At 41.2% G+C, this 26,056-nt stretch overlaps 1 protein-coding gene across 1 annotated transcript in view; it reads right to left on the reverse strand.

Annotated features, from left to right (window-relative positions):
* Nucleotides 1–26,056, reverse strand: part of ADAM12 (ADAM metallopeptidase domain 12) — a 185,732-nt gene that overhangs the window by 124,467 nt on the left and 35,209 nt on the right. Inside the window, exon 3 of the mRNA XM_049810931.1 lies at nt 13,573–13,646. Coding sequence (XP_049666888.1) covers nt 13,573–13,646 — 74 coding nt within the window. The remainder of the gene's footprint in view (nt 1–13,572; nt 13,647–26,056) is intronic.

Here is a 26,056-nt window from a genome sequence, read left to right on the forward strand (position 1 = left end):
AGACGAGGCATCCACCTCTCTGCAGACTTCTAATATTGTAAGGACAGTTTCCAAGGAGAAAGCTAATATCACTGTAGTACTCACTTTCTCCAGTAAAATATATATGCTTTTGCAGAAGAGGAGTCACTTCTGAAGCTGTACCAACAAGTAAATTATTCATACCAGAAGAGATAAAAGACAGAACATTTCACAGAGTAAGATATTTAGACCTCCCCCCCCCCCCCCCCCCCCCCAGCTCTAAGAGTGTGATCATGCTCCTACTAACTGGGCATACTGGGAATCAAAATGAACCTAAATTAAGTGGTACAAACCACGCATATAAAATACATAAAGTTGATAAAAAAAGAGAGCTCTCCCACACCTACTTTTCATCTTTCATGTTGAACTAGTTCAAATAGAATTAAGCAAAGATGCAATTAATCAGTGCTCTTACATTGTGCTACTTATCAATATGTGAGTGTAAAACTTCAATAAAACAGGATGCTTAAAGGGCTGCTAAATGTATCAATATTCAATTAAATAATGTTAATAAAGCCATTAAAAGAGAATTAACAAGGGTTTACATAGGGAGTATCTCTGTCTGACATTAGGTGGCTCTTTAAACATTTTCTAAAGAAATACTGTAAAAAGCTATTAAAATATTTATGCAATGCTTGCCTTAGTTCTATTTAACGGGCATAGCAGCAATAATATCAGCAGTTTAAAATGCTTCGCTCCTCAGCACCACATGATTATCCACCAGTTATGAGAGAGAAATAAATTCCCAGTTTTAAAATGTTAATGCTTTTCATTATAAAGAAAAGCTCTTCAAACCCTTCATTAAAGCTCATAGCTTCACCAAAATTGGATGCTTCCAACTATTTCTTGAGAAACTAATACGAGAGTATGCTGCAGCAGGAACCCGGGCTGGAACTTGCCACCAGAGCTCTCGCCCGCTGCTCAGCAGCTCAGGTAGCCCCGGAGAAAACTTGGGTTTCGCCCCAAATCTTTGTTCGTTGTGAACTCAGGCCTCGCAGGCAAACCCTTCACGGAGTGCTTAGAAAGCAAGGAAGATTATTTCATTCAAAGAGATTGTGCTGGTGCAGCAGTTCTGGGGTTTGTGGCTCCTCCTCTATTACCGAGTAACAAAAAGCCTCCTAGGACTTGTTAAATTAGCCAATGTAATGAAGTCCAATTCTGTGTTATTTGCACAGGGACTGGAAAAGATTTCATGTTTCCATGTACATAAACAAAACCTGGCTCAGCACACCAGGGACTTAAGAGGTTTATAAAATATAAAAGACATTCACATTAATCTGTTAAACAATTCATTCTCTACTCTGCCCTTTCCTACTAAGTGAATTCATTACTTATTAAAAATATATATCTGCTGCTGTCCCTTTTGCTCCCAGTGACTCACCACTGGACCCCGACACCTTGGGGCTCACTGGTGGGGCAGTGATGCTGCCCGTGGGGCACGTCCAGCGGCGAGGGCAGGAGAAGGCACTGCGCTGGCACCACGAGCACTGGCAGAAAATTGAAGATGCAAGCATGTCCCTTCCTATTATTAGAAAGATTTGGGTCCATAACAATGTCAGTCTTGCCGTAGCAAGAGGGACAGAAAGTCTTTGGGACTGCACCATCGATCTGAATTAAATTATTAGGAGGTGTGGAAATGAAACAAATGAATTCACCCCCCGGAAAACGAAAAATAAAGCGGTCCCTGTGATGCTGCCTAGACGATGGTGAGTATTGTTCTTCCAGGAATTGCTAAGCCAAGGGAAAATGCTTGTTTCTTGCAGAACGGCTTGGGCAAACTTTGTCAAGATAAACCCATCTTTACATTCAGGCATCTGTGACTCCTTTCAAGGAACTGTTGCTGGCAATTTTGATGGACACTCCTCTAAATTTATACAAAAATCTATATTTTTTTCTGAAAATAACAGCACTTATTATTAAAAAGATCAAACAGGTGCTACTAAATAAAAATGTTTTAACAAGAACTGCTTTGGGTTGTTTTTTTTTAAAAAAAGATCATTATACCAAATCACTACACCTCTGAGTTCAAAGAAAGACAAATGCATGCCCTACTTGAGCATTATCCCCACAATAATTTGGAAAGACATTAATTTGCCACAATTTACATCTACAAAATAAAGTGATGAAGGCTTTTAAAGATGATACAACTCCTCTATGAACAAAGATTGTGCTATTCTTCAACACAAATGCAAGTAAAAGTGAAAATAGTAGCTACTTGCTTTTGATTGCTTTATTTTCAGAAGACACTAATAGCCACCCACTTCTTTAACAAAACCAAAAAAATTTTCCTATCACATTCCATTCTCTCCTCTCCAAATATTTTGTTTTGGAAGCATTTATGTTACAATCATTGCCGGTTTTTATGCTACCTCAACACTATCGCCCAGCTAGTAACGTGACATTATCTACTTTGTATGGGGGTGGGGGTTGCTGTTTATGTAGGGGTAAGAGATATATTCTATTTCTCATTTCTTGTGTAGCATTCAAAACCCCTGCTGTTTCATAAATTAGATTTTTATTTGTCCAACTAAAACTGCATAAGCTATCCAATGGGTCTGTGGAACAAGTTAAACTATTGTAGCTTCCACCAATCCAGTCCGATCCATCCCAATCCAATCTCCAACTAGATTAGTTTCAAATCTAATCAAATTATGATACACCTAACAGGCACTAGCCAGTCCGTAAGGGGAGATTTGCCCATTTTCCAGCCAAATGCAGTGGGTCTGCACACTCTTATTTTCATTTTGAATCCCTTGCCAAGTTATCGTACAGTCATCTTTCATCCAGTGATTGTGAGAGTGTCTTTTTTAAAGCCCATATCCAGCCAGGGGACACATCTAATACAGGAAACGGTATTGCACCGGACTTGACACGTACTGCAAAGAAACAAATGTGTATGTTGAATTTATGAGTCACCCCAATACATTTATTAAGCATTAAGTTGTGCTTTTACAACTGGTCTTCATCAAAGATATTTCATCTGTTAGCCAAAGCGTCATCTTTTCTAATGACTCATAATGAAGACTCATTCCATTTAGCTTGATTTTACTGGCTCATCAGCCTCTTGTTCTCAAGGGGCTAAGCTGTTCTTTTCAGCGTGTTCAACCCACATATAAGTGGCCATTAACTATACTTTCTCATTATGTAAGAATCAGCTAATCAAGACTGACCAAGAAATAACTGATGTTGTGATTAAAGAAAGGGACACATCTGCTTGGAATTATCCAGACCGCTGTTTCAAAACTGATAAGGCATTTACTGCCTTAGTATTAAATTATAACAAGAATAAATGATTTTGGGGGGTGGGGAGGAGGATGTGGAGTTCGCTTTACCTATCACTTGGAATGGGAAGAGATGGAGAGCACAAAGTGCAAGCAAGGACCTTATGTCGAGGAGAAAATGCAGAACCTGTCTCTAAACTGCCTCAATACAAGTGACAGAGGGAAGCAGACAAAAATGCTAGGCTTTATGTGAGGGACTGTATGTAATGTAAAGAAAACTGTTATTTCCATGGTTTTCAAAGATGTAGCAAAGGCTAAGTTGTAAAAATATCTCTACTTCCATCTCCTAATTCCCATTCAGGTATTTTTTTTTTCCTTTTTCTAATATCCAGAATAAAAATAACATTCATATCTATCAAATTCTTTTCTCATGTAAATAAGCAACCATTTCCCTGAAGTCAGAGTGGGCTGCATATATGTATTTCTGATTAAGTCTGACTAGGAAGCCTGCTTTAACTGATTTCTAAATGTCACATGCAACTTTTCTGAAGCCAAAAGTTTACTTATTTTGATCAGAGAGCAGGAGATACACACTTCCTCTTCTTCTTTCTTTTGACAGAAGAACTGTAGTAAGATATGATCATTTTATACATAATCACTAGCAAAACACAGATACCAGAATGCTAGTCAGATAAAATACGTAATGTGATAGAGGCCGCACTGAAACTGAACCGTAACTAGAGCTGTAACTGCACATAACTCTCTTTTTTCCTTGGGGGGGAAAAAAGAGCATCAGAAAGGAAGAGGACAGTGTGCTTTTACTGGACTAAACAACACTGGGAGAGTGCAAATATGTGGGTCAGATGAAGGAACAGGCAAGCTCTGCCCTCATCCCGAGAGGACTCGGGAAGCATAAATTGCCAAGAACAGTCCCATTTAGGGGGAGTATTACAGTGTACTCAAATTACCTTATTCATACAAAAAGCATACTTCCACACACAGCCAGGTACTCCATTTTTTTTCATAGCTACTTCAAATGAACAAGTAGCAGGTAGTAAGATAAAAGCACAGAAATAAATTGGACCAATTTCTTGAAGGAATCTGTCTGGATTACTGAGGCCAGACATCAAAGAGGGGGAAAAAAAAGTGCCCTATTGCCAAGCTTATGTTTCCATATATGTATTTCCTCCACACTCAGACTCTTCATATAGACTCTGCTTTTTGAATCATCCCTCTTGGCCGATATTGCCATACTTAGTGCTCATATGCTGCTTTTCATCTTCAAAATGTGAACAAATTAATCCTCAAGGCTCCGCTCGGAGGAAATGAAATAAATAAATACCGTGAGCCCTATTTCCCAGCTGGGCAGCCGGCGGAGGGGAGGTGAGCTGACTTGGCCGGGGGCTACCAGCGCTGGATGCGCCGGGAGCACCTCCCGGCCGCGTGCTCCCACCCCACCACGCTTTGCGAGCGGGTATTTATTTCTTCGGCAGTGCTTTCTGCCATCCTCTGCAGCCCTGAGAAACTGCTCTGTCACTTGGACAGGAACTGACATTTTCTGGAAAGAGTCTCAAATTTAGCGTCCAGGAAAGTATCTGCTTCTCCTCTGAATCCAGCCCTATACAGAAGATTCTTGTCCTTAAGTACCTTGCATCTGGCTTTTTCTCTCTTCTTTCTTAATTTCTTTTTTTTTCTTCTTCTTCTTTTTCTATTATTTTCTTTTCTTTTCCTTTTTTTTTTTTTTTTTTTTTGAGGAGGAGGAAAACCTTCCATAAGTAAATGCAGAGAAACAGCTGTTGCAGCAAGCAGCTCTGCAGACATGCCTGCTGCCTGAGTCACATACGCCTCTCTCAAAAAATGTAAAAGAAACCGTTACATCAGTGATGTTGAATCAGATTGTGCCCAAAGAAACATCCAGGGATCATACTCTTCTCCTGTCGATGCGGGGCATTAATTTCTTCCTCCTGCTGCCCCTCCTCATTCCCCATATTTTGTGAGACAGGAGGACACAAATATTTTTAGAGTGGGGGTCTGTGTACACCGGCCTCCTTACTTGCACCCCTGGCAGAACAGAAAAGCTTGAAATGCTGAAGACTGCCCCACTTTGTCTATGGAAATTCATATACACCTGGAAATCCCTCTCAAAGGAGTTTTCAAAAAAGGGCAAAAAAGGGCAAAAAAACAGCAAAAAGGGAAAAGAGGAAAAAAAAGAAGAAAAAAGAGAGAAGGAAGAAAGAAAAAAGGAAAAAAAGAGCCAGATTAGATTAAAAATTATGTGGCCATTCCTGCACTCAATTCCTGACTGAGATTTTTAAAGGAAACTAAGGTATGAACTCTTCAAGAGACCAGGATGACTAATTTCTCTCTAGTCCCTTAAAAACATTCCTGCACTCAGTGCTTCATAAAGGTTTGTTCTTTTAAGGTTCCAGGGATGTAAAACCATGTCCCAGGACCTCAAAACACAAATCACTTGGGACAGAGTGCAGGGGGAAGGAAAAAAAGTCTTCTTGGACCTTCATGTATTTAAACTCCATGCCCACAGCTTGGCAAAGCTGCCAAACCTTGGGATTTTACCATGCCTGTGACAATATTATCAGGGGCTTGGTTTGGGGTTTGTTTTGTTGGGGTTTTGTGTTTGTGTCTTGGTTTTTTTTTAAACTTACGATGGAGCAGAAAATCTTGAGGATATGTATCTTAAGTATCACAACAAAAGAGAAGGTTAAAAAGAACTTCAAATACTTGCCTTTTTTTTTTTTTTTTTTTTTTTTTTTTTTCCCCCCCCCCACTTGTACTGCCATGGACATGTATTGCCAGGACATGGGTCACCCTTCTCCTGCTATCTCCCTTCTGTTACATCCACCACCCACCTAAAATCCTAGGAGTGCGAACTCAGGGAAGGGATGATTTCCCAAACGCACCACCATACAAACAGGTGCCAATAGCAGCCGCAATCTGACATACAGATAGTCCACCATATTAAAACCTCGGTATTTTAGGGAAACAATAAAGCGTACCTCTTCCTCGCAGATGGGTAGTTTGTGCTTTGGCAATGCACGTGCTGTGCCCAGCCCCATGCCTGGTGGGGATGCTGCTCAGGTTCCCAAACAGGGATTATGAGCAGAACTGAATTGTTCCTTTTGAATACTTCACTTCCACATGCAACATAAAATAATGGAGAATTCATCTGAGGAACTGTACTTCAGTGTACTCGGTATTTACTAACCCTCTAAAAATAAATACATGAAACATTGAACACTATAAGCAAATTAAATAGCTGGCATCTTTCCCTATAGAATTTTATGAAGGCAACACTGTCCTCCTCTCTGCAAAGCCTTCAGGAGAATTTCAGATCCTAGGAATCAAGCGTGTGCCAGCAAAATGCCACTAGATGCAAAAAGACGACAAATTCTAGAGACACTGGACGTACTGTCACATACCTGCTCTTATTCAAAGACACCGGACCCCTGGGACTGAGCATCAAAGTGAAAATATCTAATAGAAAATTCATTAAAAGCAGGTTCAGCCTCAATTTTGACTTGAAAACTCATTTACAGTCCTCCCTGTGTTTCAGAAGCCAGAAAGCAATATCCACAAATGTTTCTGAAAGCAGGAGAATCCTCTTGGTTTTGGCCTGGTATCTTTACATATGTTCTGAAAAGGAGACCATAAATCCCAGGTAATGACTGGGCACGTGACGATGCAAAGCAGAATTCCGTGCTTTCCCTTCGCTGTTCTCGAAAAACTGCTCACTCTTGTTAGAAACAAATTTAAAAAAAACCAACCCAACAAACCAATCTGAAACCTGCCCTCAGAGCAGATAGCAGGAACACGTGAGGAACACCCAGGAGGTTTGCGAGCAAAGCCTGGGTCCAGCTGGACGCACCCGTCCTTCTCCTGCCAACCTGCCGAACGACTCGGTGTTGGCTGCGAGGCCATCGCTCCTCGGGCGCAGAACGCTTCTGCGCCACGTGGGCTGGCATATGACTATCAGCGGGAGGTGACGAGCTTCCCAGAAAGTTGTTTTTTCTCTCTTGTCTCTCCCCTAATTATTTGTTTGGCGGTCCTAGATGACTGCGTTTCGCTTGTGCGTTCGTTATCATTGCCATCGAGCTGACTCCAGCCCACCCGCGGGAGGGAGGGAGCACGCATTCCTGTTGTCGTCTGATAGCCAGCTCTCCTCCCCGACCTCTCTGCTGAGCAATGTCAAAAAGAAATGCTGAAAACCTCACATTCCGCAGTACAAAGGGAGATTAAAACACAGTGCTGAAAATCTAACATTCTACTGCTGCGATATACGTAGAGAGCACAGGCACTTCTTGATGAAATTTGTTCCCTCTCCATTACTGTTATGTATTTAATTGGAAGGTACAGCTCTAGGGTTGCTCTGACTGACAGACACTGAACAAGCAAAACCTTGTGTTAACTTGGTTCAAAGCTGTCGACCGATGCAGCTCTGGAAACTACTATTCTCGGGAAAACATTTGCGCAGAGAAAACAGTACCTGTCCTACCCATCAGGCTGTAATTTTTTTGCACGCTACGCGAACAACGTTTGTAGTTCTGCGGTACGTACAGCTAACGTTAAACCTCCCCGTATCTCAGTTTTCCCACCTGAGAAAGGGGATCAGTGCCGAGGCTGCAGGGCAGGGGCAGAGCAGCACTGGCTCCCCTGACCCCGCGTACTCCCCCAGACCCGGGGTTTGTGAAGGGGACACAGTCCCCTCTGCTCTCCAGGGCGCTTGGCACAGCCCCATTGCCCCCCTGTTTTATGGGGCACGGGAGAAGAAGTTTGGCTGCGGTAGAGATTATGACATTCGGCCACAGGAAGGACTCCGGAATAGAAATTCCAGTCTTTTTTATCCTCTCCGCTGCCAGCGTATTGTATCAGCATATAAATACCTTCTCCCATTGTTGCTTTCTGTTGGTGTGTTTATGTAAGGAGAGAAAAAACAGATCAAGAAAGCAGCAGTTTCTCTCCTGCTGGAGCTGAACCCTTTCGCTCCAACACACAGCTCCAAACCGACACAGCCCAACGTAGCCCCAGCCACACAATCGCGACTACCATTGCTAATACCAACCTACGCTAATACTCTCTCAATTCCAGAACAAATCTCGGTGTCTCAACGCCCACACTAAATATGCCATCCTTATTCCACAAAGCCACATCAAACACCTGTACCTTTAGAGCCACGGATTGATATCAGCGTTACTATAGCTGTGAGAGCTGAATCTTCACATTTCAGCGCGGTCTAGACCATTTGACTATTGCCATTACAGAAGGGAAAAATTGCTACTGCCATTAAAATGAAACTTTTGCTTCAATTAAAGCAAAATCCCAACTGTCAGCTCACGCTGAAATGCCGCAGTACATCTGCCAGCTCCAGCATTTGCAGATAAAACAGTCAGGGGTCACAGTTTTTTTGGCTAAGTTACAGCACAGAATTATAATAGCAAGTATATTCTGAGAGGTCCCATTTCTCTATTTGGTATTTGTTTGTTTAGATTTGTTTTCTCTATCTGTATTTCAAGCCATTGACTGTATACAAGCATGTCAATTCATTAACAAATTTTGTCAGCTATTTTCTTTGGCACTGGAAATGGGTTGTTTCCCTGCTAAATTAATCCAGCTAGAATGCCACTTGCACACAAATCAGTGCTCCTATTCAGAAAGGTCAGGCAGAAAAGAAGAACGCACTACTTTTTTTTTTTTTAACCAGAAAAGAATACGGAAGATTTCTGAGCACTAAAGCCTCATTGGAACAGGTCACATCAGCACTGTGCATGAAGATGCCTACTGCCTGCTTTTCAGAGTGAGGGAATACTGCTGGAACCTCCTCTGTCCTGGAGCTAAGCATTCAAAGTCACCTCCAATACTGGACTGTTACATCCCAATACATCCCTGGTACAGTGTCTCCATGTAGAGGTGGTAAATGTGCAAGGGGGGTGGTCAGAGATGCTCTAAACTTCTGGAGATCTCTGGGATCCTAGGGGATTTAAAGGATAAGATGGGGACTTATGCCATGGCCTGGGGTAGATTTTGCCTGCGGATAAAATAGCAGAATTTTGACTGAGAGACTAATAGGCAGCAATCTAACCTCATCTATTCCCTTTTATATATTGCTTTCTTAAAGGCTGTGTTACAAACCCAACGAAAAAAGAGCGTCAAGTTTCGGGGAACTGAATAGCGAACTCTGCTTCTCTAAAATACTTGAGCTTTTTCTTTTCATTTCCACGTTCCCCTGGACGCTGCCGATGGCCCGTCAGCCACAACCGCACCCATCGCACCCTCGCTGCTCCCTCTGCAAAGCTGGTCAATGAAGTCCCAGCAGAAGGAAACCGTCCGGGACACACCTGAGATGCTGCCGATGTCCTCAGGGCAAAGCCATCCTACCTCCATACGTGCCTTCACATGCTCTCGACTTACCTCAGCTTTTTATCTTTATCTGCCATAGACTCAGGTATATACAGGAGTCAGCACTGAAAAAGCTCGCTAACATCTGTTCAAAGTTATATTTCTTTGACATTCATAATTACGACCTTTGTCAGCAAATCATTTAAGCATGAAATTAATTTTGAAAATAAGTAATTCCACTGACTTTACCTGGATTACTCATATGTTTAAAGTTAAAAGAACACTTAAGTACTTTGCTGTATACAGACCTATTTCTGACAGAGTGTAAAATGTTTCCAGTTGCAGAAAAACAGCCAGTAGTCACATACCGTTCCACTCTCCAACTCAGATTTAATCTTACAGGGGTTTTGTTTCATTTACACAATAGTAAGCCTACTTTCCTCTAAGACCCACGTGCTGCAATCAACTTTAAAGGAATTTATATGTGCATACATTACTGTCCCTTGCACAACAGAAGTGCATCAGTATTATTGATGTAATGCACACCCGTACAGTCAGCTGCTCTGCAGAGTGGTTTATTTTGCAGCTGATTGATGATTTGCTGATTCTGGAAATCTCTGGAAATGACAAGTGTTTCTAAAACATTTAAGGTACTACAGAGCTTAAGGTTCTCAAGAGTGCAATCATATTTTGCAACTAAATCATGGTAAGAAATGTACTTGCAACATAAGCTCGCTAACAGGTTTTCTATGATTGACAGATTGAATTCACAGCAAATCATTTTGGTTTTGCAATTGCAAATGTGCGATGCCTGAAGATTAATCACTAAAACGTTTAATGAATATATACAAAAGTAATCTTAACAGCTGGAAACCATAGAGAAGATTTTAAACCCTAAGCTGTGAAGTTAGGTACCAGTAACTCTTCCAGAACTAACTTCTAACATCTTGCCCAGTACATGTGAACACATCTTGCTGAGTCTAAATATCAGAAAGCACCAAACTGACATTAAATATTTCCATAGATAACAGATGGTTTAACACATCAGTCCCCACTTGGGGTTGTCTAATGCATCTGAATCATGTTTTGAAATACAACTCAAGGTTTGGAAAATCTCTAAGGTTTTCAATAAATGGAGTTTAATGTCAAGACTACTCAAAGCAGCTGTTTCTACTAACCATGGAAAATCACATCCAGTTTTTTTTTGCATAACCCAATGCAGAAATTATGTAATTTAGGGGTCCCATCCACCTCCACCCCCACCCTTCTCCAAGGAATAACATGCTTTACATGAAACTACAGTAAAATAACAGCACACACATCAGATACGTGTTGTCACTCACTAGTCAGGAAAAGATGTTTTGTGTTTAGCGCTCTACTTCTACCTAAAGCATGCCGATTTAATGGCTGCTCCAATGCTGAGCATCGATGCCTTCAAGGCATTTGAGCTGCATGTTTCATGCCAACCTCAGGAAGATGGAGCAGGCTGGAGGAGACAGGGTCTGCGTGTACGCCTGCTGGTCCTCTCTGCAGCCCTGGAGACTCACGGGCAGGAGCTGCAGCATGGAAACCTTCTCCAGGTATGCAAGGACCTTCTCGCACCTCTGGAGTCCATAATCTACCAATCTGGCCCGCTGCCACCAGCTGTTATTCCCCGTTCTCTGCTCAGCAGAAATGCATTATCTTATTTCTCTCCTGGACATTATTTTTCACTCCATGAACCTGCAGGACCCCTTGGAAGAGGCAACGCGTCCACGCTGCTTGATTCGTGCCCCAAACGCCTCACCTCCTCTGCTGCCATTGCCTCTCCACGCCAGTGACAACACACCCCAAATCATCATTACAGGCAGAATAAATGACAACCAAAAATTTCCACGGACAAACACAGAGGCCTTGAGATTGTTTGCCCTGGGGGGCACAAACCACGATGCACTGTGTTATTTACAGGTAACAAATAGACCTACACACACACCCCCCCGCTGCAACTTCTGCACGGACTTGCAACACTCAGACCATTATTTCTTCCGAAAATCGAAGTCAGTAATACTGGAGAAGAGGGAGAAGTGATTTTGCAAAACCATGACTGACTTTTTCTGTGGTTTGGGATCTATGAACTGCCCCGTCTGCTACGTAGAAGCTCCTGCTAAGATGAGGAACCTCATGTTGTTAACACCATACGCAACTCTTGTAGAATGCAAATCTTCTGGTGGATACACCACCACAGAGGTAGGTAAACTAAAAAGTAATCATTGATAAACACTATTTCGTAAGGAGCAGATCTCAACATCTCTAAATCTGGTTAGTCAGACAGATGCTCATAGAGTTAATTTACTGTACTTTCAAGTCCTACTTCTAAAAGAGGTGGAGATTGCATCTTACAATTTTCTAAATCTGACTTTACTACAGGTACAGAGAGTTTGGTATGTTCAGCAAGGCCTGTATTAGCAGTTTTATGTTCTTTTAATCACTGACATGGAATGTAAATAGTTTCCTCAATTGCTGCATACTTCCCATTCCTGAAGGAAGGCACACCCTTTGACAAAGATTAAGAGAATATAAAGTTAAATCCCTGTTTACAAAAGGAGTTAAATCCTCCTCTAGTTACTGAAACAGAGCAACCTATGCAGGGGGGATCTACATACCCTTCAAGGATAGGAAATGAACAACTAAGGAGCATTAAAAAGAATGTAAAAAACCCCTCAAGATTTGGGCCTGATGTTGAATAATAAAGTGAACTGGATTTTATTACAGCTGGGTAATGTTAGGGTTCATCCAAATGACTGGAAATAAAAAGCGTTTTGTGTTGTTTTACTACAGAGGACTAAAGAGGTGCCCCGTCGTTTTCCATTGAAGTTGTCCATCACCAGCCTGAGGCAGCATGTACCCGGCCTCCCTCGGACATTTGCTTTCACACGCACATTCCTTCCCCTTAACACATAAGGCTGCACCGCTTACGTCTATGGTCTCTCTATTACAGTAAAAGAATACCTCTGCTGCTTTTATTTCACAGCAGGGAAACCTACAGAACACAGCGATCCTTGCTAAGATTTATAAAAAGTTTTCCCTGGGTTGAGAGTGATCTCTGGGTTTCCTTTGACAAGCAGCACGTAGTTGTCCTGATCTGGGTTCCCACAATACATCCCTGAGATGCTTTTAGAGGAAAAACGGTTGGAGAGTTGAGAAGGTAGACGAAGACTTTGATGACTTTGGTTCCGTTTGTCATGTACTTCCAGAGAAGTAACTTCATCTCTGTATGGGTCTGTACCCCTTTGTAAAAACTCTGCTGGGTTTCTGCCCATGGGATCCTCTCTACAGCAGCCCCTGGTATCCCTCTCCGAAAGCTTATGGACACGAGCAGGAGTTGTCAAGAGCCCTTGGAAGAAGATGCAATATTTACAACCCACAAACGAGAGTTCAAGCTCCGCTTTGATGATGGGCCTCATGAACTGCACCAACATCCCACCACCAGCCCCTTGTCAGCAAACCCAGAGAGCTCCTCTTCACAAGTCCAGCAAGGGTTAAGCCCAAAAGCTCGACTCATCTTCCCCGAGCAGACGCCAACAGCCACTGCACGGAGGCAACCACGGTCACAGGCAGCGTTAGGAGGGAGGAGTCCTCCAAAAAAAGTTCCAAAAACTGTAGGATTTTGCACATTGCTGTAAATAAAAGGGCTTACCGCAGGAAAGGAGGACAAACCCAAATCAAATAAAAATAATGACCAACAGGAAAACACTGAGAGGCAACATGTCCATTTTCAGTCTCACATCAATGCAGCTGACCATTGAGATTCTATTGCACACGCACAAGCAGCGTGCAAATACAGACACTCCAAACTGGAACAAAACTCTCTTGCTAGGGGCCTGTTCCGTGAAGGACCAGTAGCAAACTTGGCTCCGGGTTACTTTTAAACTACCAATTTTAAAATTATAACCCTTCTCTGAGAACCTCCAGTACAAAGTGAACACGCAACAAGGGTACTTACTCGTTCCTCTCCAGATCGATGACCAGGTGTTTACTCTCAGCTTGGATTACAAACTGCAGCAGTGCCGGGTGATTCTGAAAAAGGAAAACAGAGTCGGCTGAGTCCAAACCCAAACCCCATCGTCCTGCACCGCGCTCCGCCGGGGAGCTGGACGCGCGTCTGCCGTTGCAGGATCAGGCCCTGCTTGGGAGAAGCAAGCAGCTACAAGGAGAAGCATTTGTGGTGTCGCGGCTCTTGAGCCGCAGCTGAGCGCGAACAGACGCGGAGAGGCGGCCGCAGGGCTTCACACCCGGCTCCGCTGGACCCCACGGTGCGCCCTTAAGCAATTGCATCGCTTGCAACTTTGCACATCGGAGTGCATCTCGCCTGCGAAGATAAGCGTAGCGCTGCAGTACGCATCGGTTCCAGGAGACATCGGATACAGTTTTGAATTTTCTCTTTTTCCTCTCCGTATAATAGCATAACTACATTAAACACTAATATAATCTCTTATTGATGCTCAATCTTGCTGAACGATTTTTTTAAAGTGAGGTACAGATAATCAGGTTTGGGCTTGCACGGCCATTTTCAGTTTAAGATAGCCACGTTCGAAGCCGATACCTCCTGCATTAAGAGCAGACCTGCAGTGCTGTGATCACAGTCAGCAGGGTGGCTCTAACAGAAATGCTTTTTCCCTTCAGGCTGAATACGCTAAATATTCACACATAGAACTGCACATGTGATCTAAGACCATCATGGAAACTAAACATAAGTACAGTCATGCTGAAGTATGTTTTTGCCTACAAACAGCTAAATATTTTAATATGTATTTTATGCTTTTCATAAGGAACAATTAAGTTTTAGCTTGAAAAAAAAGAATTGGTATTGAAGCAATTAGGAATATGGTCAACAGTATCATCCAGCATCTCTGTGAGAATAATAGACAAAGTATTTGTACACATACAAGCATTTGAGAGAATTTTCTAAACAAGACATCAACAGCAGAGCACACGGAAATCCCAATTGCACTCCCGCACGGAGCAGGGATCAGGACATCTGGATTGCATTTTCAGCACCATCACGACTGCGTGCAATCTTCATATTGCCGTCCCCCTGATTATAAAACAAGTTCTTTTTCGTCTCGAGCATCCAAAGGTAAAGCCACTGGGTGTTTTTGGCAGCTGTGAAAGAGCATCGGAAAGGTCCGGTGATCCTTTTCTCCCTTGGAGGTGGGATGGAGCGGAGGCTCAAACGCTCGTTTGCAGAAAGGGGCAGCGCACCCATCCAGGCTCTTGAAAGCGTACTTCAAACGAGAAAGCACAGCTTACGACAGGCTAGTTACTCTTAACTCAAAAGGTTGGACTCACATTTACTTTAAAACTGTTTACACTTAACTTACGTTTCATTAAACAAACTTACTGGATTGTGCGACGCTATTTCCTTGTTTTGAAATTCTGACAGTAGCTCAATAAATCAGTTGTTCCTCCGTACACTCAATATGCTTTTCTGAAGATTTATGTCAGCCAATTGCAGTACTGAAGCAGGATAATTTTAGGGTTATAGTATTTAATTGATTTATTGAGAAATGTGTCTGACTTTGTGATTGCTACAGCAGTGCCTTGATGAAGTCCCGGCTGCGTGCCAGTCAGAGCACCCCGCCCATGAAAGGCAATGATTTTTAAATTATTTGGAAAATTGTAGAAGTTTATTAAAAAGTGAAATTATGAGGAGGCTGTCGTAGACTAAACAATATTGTAATTTTGTTATAATACAAAATAGCTGACAACTCCCCAGTGCTCCCAGACATTATTAAGCACAGATTGTGAGCGAGATGCCATCGCTTTCTTCTGAGTGTCCTGCCCCACTGCTTGTGCAAATTCAAACATGTTTTCCCTCTCCCCACGCAAAACAGTTACAATATTGAAATTCTGCATCTATGTGAACTTTGCAGAAACTAGATCCCACTAGAATGCTAAATAAATGCTTCAGACTATCCTTGGCATTCAGCAAACACATGGGAGTCATTTATTGGCATGAATATTTAGAAGCAGTGTTGATTACCACTTTAATATTAGTGCATTGGTTCCAAACCCTGTAAGATATACATACTATAGAGTTTTGAGAGAGTAAAATACAATTAATTACGATATAACACAATAAATAATTAAGATATTGCAGTAGCACAAATGGATGCTTTTCAGCTAAAGGCCCTCTGCTAATATGTAAATTATAACTATGTTTATTCATGAGTTCACAGTGGTTCTTATTTGACAGTCAATTGATGTTAGTGAGTCCTAAAGTTAAAAAAGCAGCTGCAGAATAAAACAGACTGTTACAAGACAAAAACATCTCTCACAGAATTCCTAAAGCTCAAACTTCTTATTATCGAGCACAACAATGTTCCCAGTTTGGATGGTGGACCACGTTGCATGAGACCCAGGTTCAGATTCTTGCTTTAACATAGATTTTTTTCTTTCAAACGAATGGCTCATTTCCTTGTTTGCCATCTGGGAGGAGGTGAAACTATACTTTTTCTTCTTCTGACTGGCAGTCATAAGCATAAATACAGTAAAAATTACACATTGCTCAGGTGGTATAGTGATTGGAAACACATAAGCACTTAAAATGAGACATTTCTAATGTGAGAGAAATATAAATATCATTCAGAAAGGGCGGTTTAGGTTTGTGGGGGTTTTGTGTGGGGTTTTTTTCCCCTTTTTTAATGTATACACTTGTGAAATGAACTCAGATCTTTTACTTCACTTCTTTTGCAGCAGTGGTGGAGTCTCCCCTAAAGTATTTGCGCTGTTCTGCTACAAGACCTTAAAAGCTCATTTTGAATCTCATGAAGCACCGTCATGCTCTCCCCTTACAATCAATATTTTCAAAACTGAGTTGCAAGATGAAATGGGAATTACTATACAGATATTAGATCGCTGTTTTATATTTTCTGCTTAGAATAATCGAAAAAGCACGTTGTGAGAGCACATACTCTTCTGCTCAGAATATTTCAGAAAGAACCACTTGTCATAGGCCTTTCTTAAGAACCACAAAAAATAATTTCCATGCTGATACCACAACTTATTCCCACACTGATCCCTTTAAAATTATCAAATGTGAAGGTAAAGTGAACCTTACGAAAGTAGCATTATTTAAGCCATAATGAATAATTTTGTATGGTTCTACCTTTTCTCTATAGAGTTATGCTTTCTAGTTCTTTCCACTCTTAAACTACAATTTGCTGCTTTCCTTCTGGCAATGTTTTTTGTGGCATAAGAGATTTCATCAATGCATGCAAACTGTACTCTGACATCCTAAGAGGCAAAACTGACTTCAGGATGATTGAAGTAGTACTCTCTGTAACCTTCCCCTCTTATTTAGAGGATTTACTTTCAAAATCTACGTCAAATTATATCAGCAGAAACTGAAAAGTATTTCCTCCATTAATTTGCTCCTCACTTGTTTCCTTGCTGAGAGATGTTGGTTTGAATTGGCATTAGTGAAACTTAATATTCTGAAGGAAATTAGTGAAACAATAAGTTAAGGCCAAGCAAGAATTCTCTCTGATAAAGCAGATTAAAAAAAAAAAAAAAAAAAAAGAATGAAGCACTACCTGAACAACTGGAAGCTGGTGAGACAGTAGCCTGTTTCTGAGTCAAAGAAGTTATTTTGTTTTCTTACAATGGAATTAAAATCACTATGCACTAGTAAAACTAATTTAACTAGTACATATTTTTCAAGTACTATTTATTTTTTCCAGCCCTTTTAAATCCCATTGATCTCCAGATCTTCCAACAGAAAGAGAAAAGAAAGGATGGTTTGGGGATTAAGGGCTTCCCCCGTGAACCTGGAGGTGGTGTTGGGAACCCAGCGCTACCACGGACTTATGTCTTGGCTGGGACAACTGCGTTTCATTGGGAAAAACAGCCAAACCCTCCAGTTGAGCCAACCTGTCACACCTTGACTCTTCTTGTGCTTCACTTACCCCTTCTACCTCTTTCCTCCAACTCTGCAAAACAGACATAAGTATAGTTTTCATCCTCCTGTCTTTGTCTACTTAGACGTAAACTGATTTAAAGGCATGCTTCCTAAACACAGATTTGAGCGAATAGGCACCTTCCTTCTGGTGAAGGCATCAAGGCATTACCAGAACAGTGGTTCAAAAATAGCAATAACACTTTTTTTTTCCTTTAGCTGTTCATGTTTTACCACATCACCGTGAATACCAAAACAGAGTCTCAGTAGCGGATTTTGAACTCATACTTTCAGGGACTACTTTCTAATAGTAATGGTATGATAGCGTAAGAAAAAAAAAAAAATATTAAAAAATCAGTTGTTATGCCTGAAATACTAGTAGCTGTCCATTTGGAGTAGATTTGTTCACCTTGGTGGGATGCCCATTCTGGAATTTGAATATAAAGTAGTTGTCACTGAGCATATTTTTCTGCACAGTAATCTAGGAAAAAGTCTTAATCATTGCTGGATCATCTCTTCCTTTGGGCTGTGGAGTTGGCACGCGCTGCGATCACACTGCAGTGCTGTGAGCTTTTCCCTTGATACTGACTACTGAGATTGGGATAGAATACTTCAAGTCATTTCTTATTACATTTGAAGAGACATAAAACTGATGAAGTGGACAGTCCTAATGCATATATCTTTGCAGCTTCCTCCCTATAAGAGAGGAAGGATTTTATTGGATTAAGATACATGAGTTAGACTAGCATGTACAGACTTAAATACAAAAAAATATATTCTAGCAATTACATAATAGAAATAAAAGGAAATATCTATAGACAAGGGAAAGAGTGTAAATAAACTCCAAACAGCAGCATTAATTCATTTGGGAAGAGAAATGCATTTTCAGCTGTATCAGATGTCCAAATCCAGTATTTGAGAATAGAGATCAGCACAAGAAATAGAACAAAAAGGGAGGATTTTGCTTCTCTGGTTTCAAAGTTTTAAATTATATCCTAACATGGTAGACTGAAATAGGCAGGTTTGTTTAATCCAACGAAATGGTTTCCAGTCCCTCCAGAGCTGCTATTAACTTTGCTAAAGCCAACCTTGCGACAGGGCCAAGTTTGCACGTGCGGTCAAGTTGATCAACACCCACGAAGTGCCTGTCAGTGCCAGGCCACGGTTTGCATGAACTGTCCTGACAGCTCTCTGGTTGGACACTCCTAGTCAAAAATGGGTCAAAACTGGCAAGATGGTAAGGGAAAATATAATTATAGGGAGAAATATGGAGTGCAACTAGTTGTATGCAACAAGGGTCCCGACATTCAACGTGGAGCAAAAATGAAAAGGGAGCAAAACCCCACAGACTGTCACATTTAATAATTAGTTGCCTGGGCTTTAGTTTGAAGTAAGAGAAATCACATCACCAGTGACAAGCGCAGGAGAAGAGAACCTGGAAGCCACTCCAGCCTTGCACAAAGCTTGTCAACCCTGTGGAAGACCACGGGAACACAGTATAATTTTCGCGCAGGATGCCTAAAGAACATAGAGATGCAAGAGTCGAGCGTCATTTATTTTGACCAGCTACCCCAGAGCCAGCCTGGCTCCGATATGTACGTGGCTGTGGACGGTAGCTTAACGCAGTGGTGTTATACAAGGCAGCTGGATGCAGAAGCAAATCGGTGTTTGTTTACAAAAAGAGTGAGAGGAAGAGCGAGGAGACGTACCCATAACGGGGAGAAACCAGAGTATGTTTCTGAAACTTTAGCTTGTATCTAGAATGAAATTAAACATAGCCCATCCATGCAGAAATTACCCACTCACAAAAGGCCAAAGACGGCCAACGAGGACTGTTCCCTTTCGGTTAACTGGTTTCCTCTGGCATTAACACACGTCAAACCAGACTCCAAGATATGATAGTCAAAGTACTACTCTGCCAGGGGATAATTTGGGGGTATTTTTTTAATCCAGGTTCTTAAAGTCTGCAAAACCACCAGCATTTACTCTAAGGATAAGACCCATTTACTTTCTCCTCTATGGTCCTGAAAACAGAAATTCCAACACAAAAAAGTGAGGGTCAGAAGTTTATGTTATCTCTTAAGCACAGCTTTGGAAACGAAGGACTTTTGAGATAGATCAGATAGTTACATTCCACACAAATCTAGATGCTTTTTCTTGTATCTGAAGAGCTAATATCAGGAATTAGAAATTGCGTTACTGAGGAAAAAGTACATTATTTCCAGTAGGGATAAATTCTATGCCATTTTCTGATATCTGTATGAAAATACCTTTTCCCCCCCTTCTTTATCGCACACTGATGTTCTGTGTTGGTGCCTTCACAAGCTGAAAGGTATGTTTACAGGTATCAGATCTTTGGGCTGATATTACTCCTCTACTATCTGTAATACACAAAGAGGGAAAAGCTGGGAAATCTATAAGAAATAAAGCCACCTAGGGAATCTTACCATGATAACTGGAATTTAATCCAACAAATGCAAGCTGTCTACAAAGTATATACATTTAAGATAATTACATTCGGCGATGAATACTATAAATTGCATGCATTGCTTTTAAATCAATAAGTATTTCTTCCTTTTCTTTTGGCTTTAGTTTAGAAGCGAACACAAGATGTTTCTTGCAAACACCTCCAAAACCAAGCGATATTTCATGCGGACTTGAAAAGTATAAACATTTAATTCATATTGTTTTGCAAGTTCCTGAGGGCAGTGAATTCAGCTGTGCTTTCCTTACTGTCAAATGACAAGCATGTATCCCTGTGGCTGTATATAATGAGTAGCAACAAAGAGAACAGAGTGTTTTGTAGGTTTTTTTTTTTTAAATAGTATAGCAAAGAATCACAGCCCCTTAACAAATTGGCTGAGCCACTCCAATAATGTAGGAAACCAAAGAACTTCCAAGTTGGTTCTCAACTTTAAAATGAAGTGATTCTTTGACAACAGCATGATCATACTCTTCTCTGTCTTGCTGACTGTACAAATAGATGCAAGATTCTTCCAAAAGGAAGGTGTAATTCTAATCTAAATTTTTTTTTCTTTTTTTTCCCCTTTTTTCTTACCTTGGCATATAGCAAGTCAATCTGTGGCTTGGAGGTACTCAGGCTTTTCCACCCTCTTTCTTTTCCTGCTTCCTACACTGCCAGTCAGCTCTATGTAACCACCACACGACATAACAAAAACCATCACACATGAGGTCCTAAAGCAGGGGCAGAGAAACTGCAGCAGCTCTTCTGCCCCTTCCCTGGCTTCCATACAGGAATAGAAAACCTCCCCATGGAGCTCATGTGACACGCATAAAATAGGAGTAACGGGACAACCTTGGGAATGACCCAAATTTAGCAGACTTCTTTTCATAAGCCAAAAAGATTTTCAATTAAAATGGACAAAAAAAAAAAAGTTTTGGTGCACTGCCTCTATACCCCTGGCAGTCCCAGCCTCTGGCCATCAGGTTATTTGGCAACATCTGCTGAAGCTCCTATGAATCTCCATAAAGGACTATTAAAACTAACAGTTCCTTGCTCACTGTTGGTGTCCCAGGATCCCTATCCAGAGTTAAAATTTCAAGCAAACAACGCTCAAGAAAGAGGAAACTGAGAAGTTAATTGTGCCAGACCAAAATCAATAAAACTACACAGCTCTAGCGCGCAGTTTCCTGGATTCCATGCAGAAATACAAAGCTAATGACTACTCTGGGAAAGGGAAAGCATGCTTACAATTTAGCTACATCCTTTTTGTGAGGTATTCCTGATTTATATTTTTTTTAAATTAAAGAATAACCTAGCTAAAACATGTTCAAAATGCCATAACATTACGGATCAAATATTTCAGGAGCAAATCCAAAATAACCAGTTTGATGTTTTAGAGAAAGCTGTATCTTCTGAGGCTGGGTTGTTATGCTATGAATTTATTTGGTGTCAGTAAAAAGTCAGGCATGAAAGCTGAATTCAACATTTACACCGTATTTTCATTATCAGGCACTGAAGTTGCACTAAAACACATTTATGTGCACTTGGCCAGCTAAACAGGGATTAACAGAAAATTCCCAACTTTACACATTAAAAAGAGAGATGTAAAATGTGTTCTTTCTTTCTTTTTAATTAAATCTAAGCACAGCAAATGGTTTTTAAAGCAGCCATCCAATTATCTGCTCAACGATATTGGTTAAAAATAGGTCAAAATCAATACTCCCTTTTCAGGACAAACTTTGAAACAAAAAAAATCTTTCAAAGATTCCTAAAAACAAGTTCAGAGAACAAACACGAGTGAATTATGAAAAAGGGGACTGGTGTTGCCAACACTTTGAAAAAGCCGATCGGGAGCGAGCTCCGCTATCCTCTGTCTCAGGATGTGGTTTGGGAGAAGGATGCGTGCTGTAACACAAACCAGCCAACGCGAGGTCTTGAAGCCCTTCCTGTATCTTTGCAGCAGGGTGGATGCAAACCAACATAAACCAACCCTCGGTGTGTATTTATTACACTTCCCTGCGTGCCTGATGACCTGCAAGGAGTCTGTTCCGCATCTGGGAGCGGGTCATTCGTTAGATTCACGAATCACAAAGGAAAGAAGAAAGGAAAGTGCAACAACATATGGTTTTCACCGAATGGAAATGACTGCACCAAACTGTGAACTCAATTTTGTATTAAGAACAACTAATAAAAATAATTAAAAAATACGTATGCTCTTAGCCAGCTCTCATTTATTGCGATGTATCCCAAACAGACCCCTGCCTAAGGTGCTGCCTGCCATCCCTTTGAAGGACTATGTCCGCAAAGCTATCCAAGGCCACCCAATTTTGTCATTCAGGTACCGAATGGAGCTTCTGACTTCATGGAGCACAGGACTTCCCCCCCAGACTATCAGTACAAATTGGTAGGCGCTTAGCTTGGCAGCAGGTCAAGAGCAGCAGTGCTTTTTAATCCAAGTTTGACGGAGGGGTGTGTTGTTTGCTATCCCAACCCGTTCCCTAAACTGGAAAGACCGTGCCCTGCCTGTCCTCTGACACACCGCGACCTCGCCGAAGAGGTCGGCCGGAAGGTTGATTGCGCCAATGCAGATTTTAGCTTTTTGAAAGACCTGCAAATATAAAGGTCTTTTTAATAGTAAGAAAAGACTTGTTGAAGAGTCTGGTTAAAAGAGTGGTTAAAAAAAAAAAAAAAAAAAAAAAAAAATCCTTCCCTACATTGTTTTTTCCTTACTGTGTTGCCCAAAAAGGTTAAAATAGAAATACCCACAGCCCTGTAAGTCTCTGGGGGAGTGTCTGCGTGGCCTTATATTCAGAAAATGCAACTAGATACCACACAGCTTCGGAGGTCCGAGGAGCACGTGGCAGCTCATTCTCGCAGTACCTGCCGCCCTGCCAGGTCTGCTCGTGGCAGCCTTTTACTAACACCTCTGGACGATGGTGGGTCACTCTGTTAGAGGGATGTTCAACACCTGAAAAGTTCAGACCCAACATCACAAATTTTTGCCTGACTCAAAAATGGACTAAAACCTGGCACAGGAATGAAATAACCTGGAATTTGCTCAGTGTAAACCCATAGTCATTATACAGTATTGACACCGTACGCATGAATCACAACTGTTCATTTTGCTATCAAACAGATGGGAGCAAAACGTACCTCATTGTTGGAATACATTATGTGCTGCTTAAACAATGCTTCGTGGAAGGCTGTGCAAAGAAAACAAACATGTCTGTTCCATAGTAAAGTGTTACAAAACAAAACTTAATAGCGCTGGCAGCTAGGAAGCGATTGCAGTGGGTCTGGGTAGTCTTAGCTGTTGAACAGAACTCATTGCAGACGGTCCTTTGCAATTTGGGTAATTATAATGTGAATGAACAGCTGTTGATATTTGCCAATTTAAAATGTACGTAAACTTCTTTGAGGGCTATGCCATGTAAATTTAGTAGAACCCATTTGGGTTTAAAACTACGCATAGCTTTAAAAGTAAAATTCCTGCTCTTGTGAGGACACTGGGGACTGTGACCTCCTTTTACTAGAAGTTTGATTACGGCATCGGATTCCTCCCATGTACTCAAAAAAATCAAGGTCAAACATGGACTGTGTCAAAGACTGCAGGTCAGCTGGCTACCCACTGTCATTATATTTTAGGCACCTTATTCCCTTTGTCCTGCTATACTTTCTGTGAGTATTCCCATCTCATGGCTCTACATTTTACCACTCACACATCCACTGTGTTACAACAGAACTGGAGCTGAACAGCAAACATGACCCCCTTCAGAAACATCTCTTCTTCGGGGCACGTAATTATTGCAGCGTACATTTGCGGGGAACCCACAATGTGCTGTGCGCTGTGGGAGATAAGAATTATGATGATAATTACTTCTAAGTTCCCAATGATAAGAAACGACACGTCCTCCAGATCATATCTGAATGTGTTCTCCACAGGGGGAGTTGTCTGGCAAGCTGAGGAGGACGCAAGCAGATGAGCTCCACGGATTCTGCACGGGGACTGTCTGCACAACGGGTTTGCGTGTGTTGGGGAAGCAGCAGGTCAAGAGAACTGTGTTTCAGGGCCAACAGCAAATTAAGTCCATTCTGAACTGTGCCCATTAGAGACATTATCCGAGCCACCCGCCCACTCCTTACGTCCCTTCAGTGTCACCTGCATCCTCAGGGCCCCCTGCGACTGCAACAGTCCCGGGATGGGGGTTTCTCCACAACCGTACAGAAGGGTTACAAAGCCGTTGAAGAGCAAAAACGAAAACCATAGTCAGCTCCCTCCCAATATTTCCATGGTTCAGCTAAGTAACATAGAAAGAAATGATGAAAAACACGGTAGTGACTGTGTCCACCGAGAAGCAAACTGAGATGGCCACCCATTTCACTGAACTGCAAGTCAACTCAGAATGCTTCAAGAAAGCCCATAAATTATTCTATCACTGAAAGAGGATTTCAGATGCTTTTTGTTTCCCGTCAATACAAATCTGGCTGGGCCCAGTAAATTATATTAAATGCACATGTATCTCCTTCAAGCCACATTTCATGCTCTCCAAACATCTTTCTCTAAATTAGATCCTTTCATATTCCTTGAAAAGCTCAGTTCTTAATTAGGAAAGAGTTCTGATTTTCCATTTTCATTAATTCATTTGATTTCAAGATTTTGAAGCCAGAGTAATTGCAACTAAATGAAACTTATTGAAAGGCAAAAAGATACAATCAGTTTCAGACAATGAGAAATTTAAGAATTTTTTTTAATGCAAGTAAAGGCTAGGTCTAAATGTCCTGGCTGAACCGAATCCTTGACAATGCAACAATCTCCAGAGAAGCAATGATATATGTTTTGCTTCTCTGAATGAACTCGGAGGGTTGGCTAGATTAATGCTTAAATCACTTAATTATTTGGCTTAATTCACATGCTGTTCTTCACTTTCAGATCCCTCCCGCTCCCCTCTAATCACAGTGCTCCACTGCACCAGGCCTGTGCCAAGATCTCTGAGCTCAGACTTCATTCTCTCTAAACATCTTTTCATATTATGTGGCTCAGATTAAATCTTCTTCGCTAATTTGTTATTGCAATCACAGATGTGCTTCTGGATTCAAGTTCCCTTTTGCATCACAAATACTGGAATGCAAACCAGAAGTGAGGAGTCGGTATCTAATTTCCAGTCTTTCAAACTGTAATTTGTCTCTGATGATCTTTTGAAGATGATGAATGAGTTATACAAAGACAGATAAAATATTAATACTTTTTAAACTAATGGAAGGGGCGATTTCACCCCACTCTTGGGCTACTCAGGATAACTTGACAAACTTTCCAAAGCTGTACTTCCAAGACACATGAATCATTTTTATATTCTGGAATGTGCCCTAAGAGAAAGAAGGATCTGAAGATTTCCTAGTAAAGCAAATGATATTGCAAACCTGTGGGCAGCATCTCACATTTTTCTGCTTAATTAGAAAGAGACTTACTCACAGATACCCCATCAATACATTTACATTCTCATAGAAAATAAATGACAAAAAGTAGTGCGGAGAGCTCAGAAAACTTATCTAAGAAAGTACTCCCTAGAACAAAAACATATGTTTTATTCTGAATGATACCCAGAGGTTTAAGGTTTTAATGACCAGCATTATTTCCTGCCACAAAGGCAAAGACAAAACACAAATGAAAATGCCACAGTCGTTAATATATAAACAAAAACTTGTAAACAAAATGTATCTATTAATTATAAAATGCATATTAAAAGACATCTAACTAGACTATAGAAGGCCAATATGCATCTAATTACTCCTGTAGATAATTCGCTGAAGTATTTTCAATTGCTAACTGAGCTTATAGAAAACCTGTCTCATTTCTTCTTATTCATAGCTTCAGTAAGAACAAGCTATAAAATGATATTTCTAGAACAAGCTTTCTCATGACATATCAGATAAACTTGTGGGTCTAAAAAATAACCCCTGTATCGAGGTTGTAGAAACTGATATTAAAGCTCAGCAAAGATCTGCTTTACACTAAATTGTCTAGAAATAGCGCACCCTTTCTCCACTGAAGGGCATGAGGTAAATAAC

The sequence above is a fragment of the Accipiter gentilis genome, chromosome 9 (assembly GCF_929443795.1).
Source record: "Accipiter gentilis chromosome 9, bAccGen1.1, whole genome shotgun sequence".
NCBI classification, from domain to species: Eukaryota; Metazoa; Chordata; class Aves; order Accipitriformes; family Accipitridae; genus Astur; species Astur gentilis.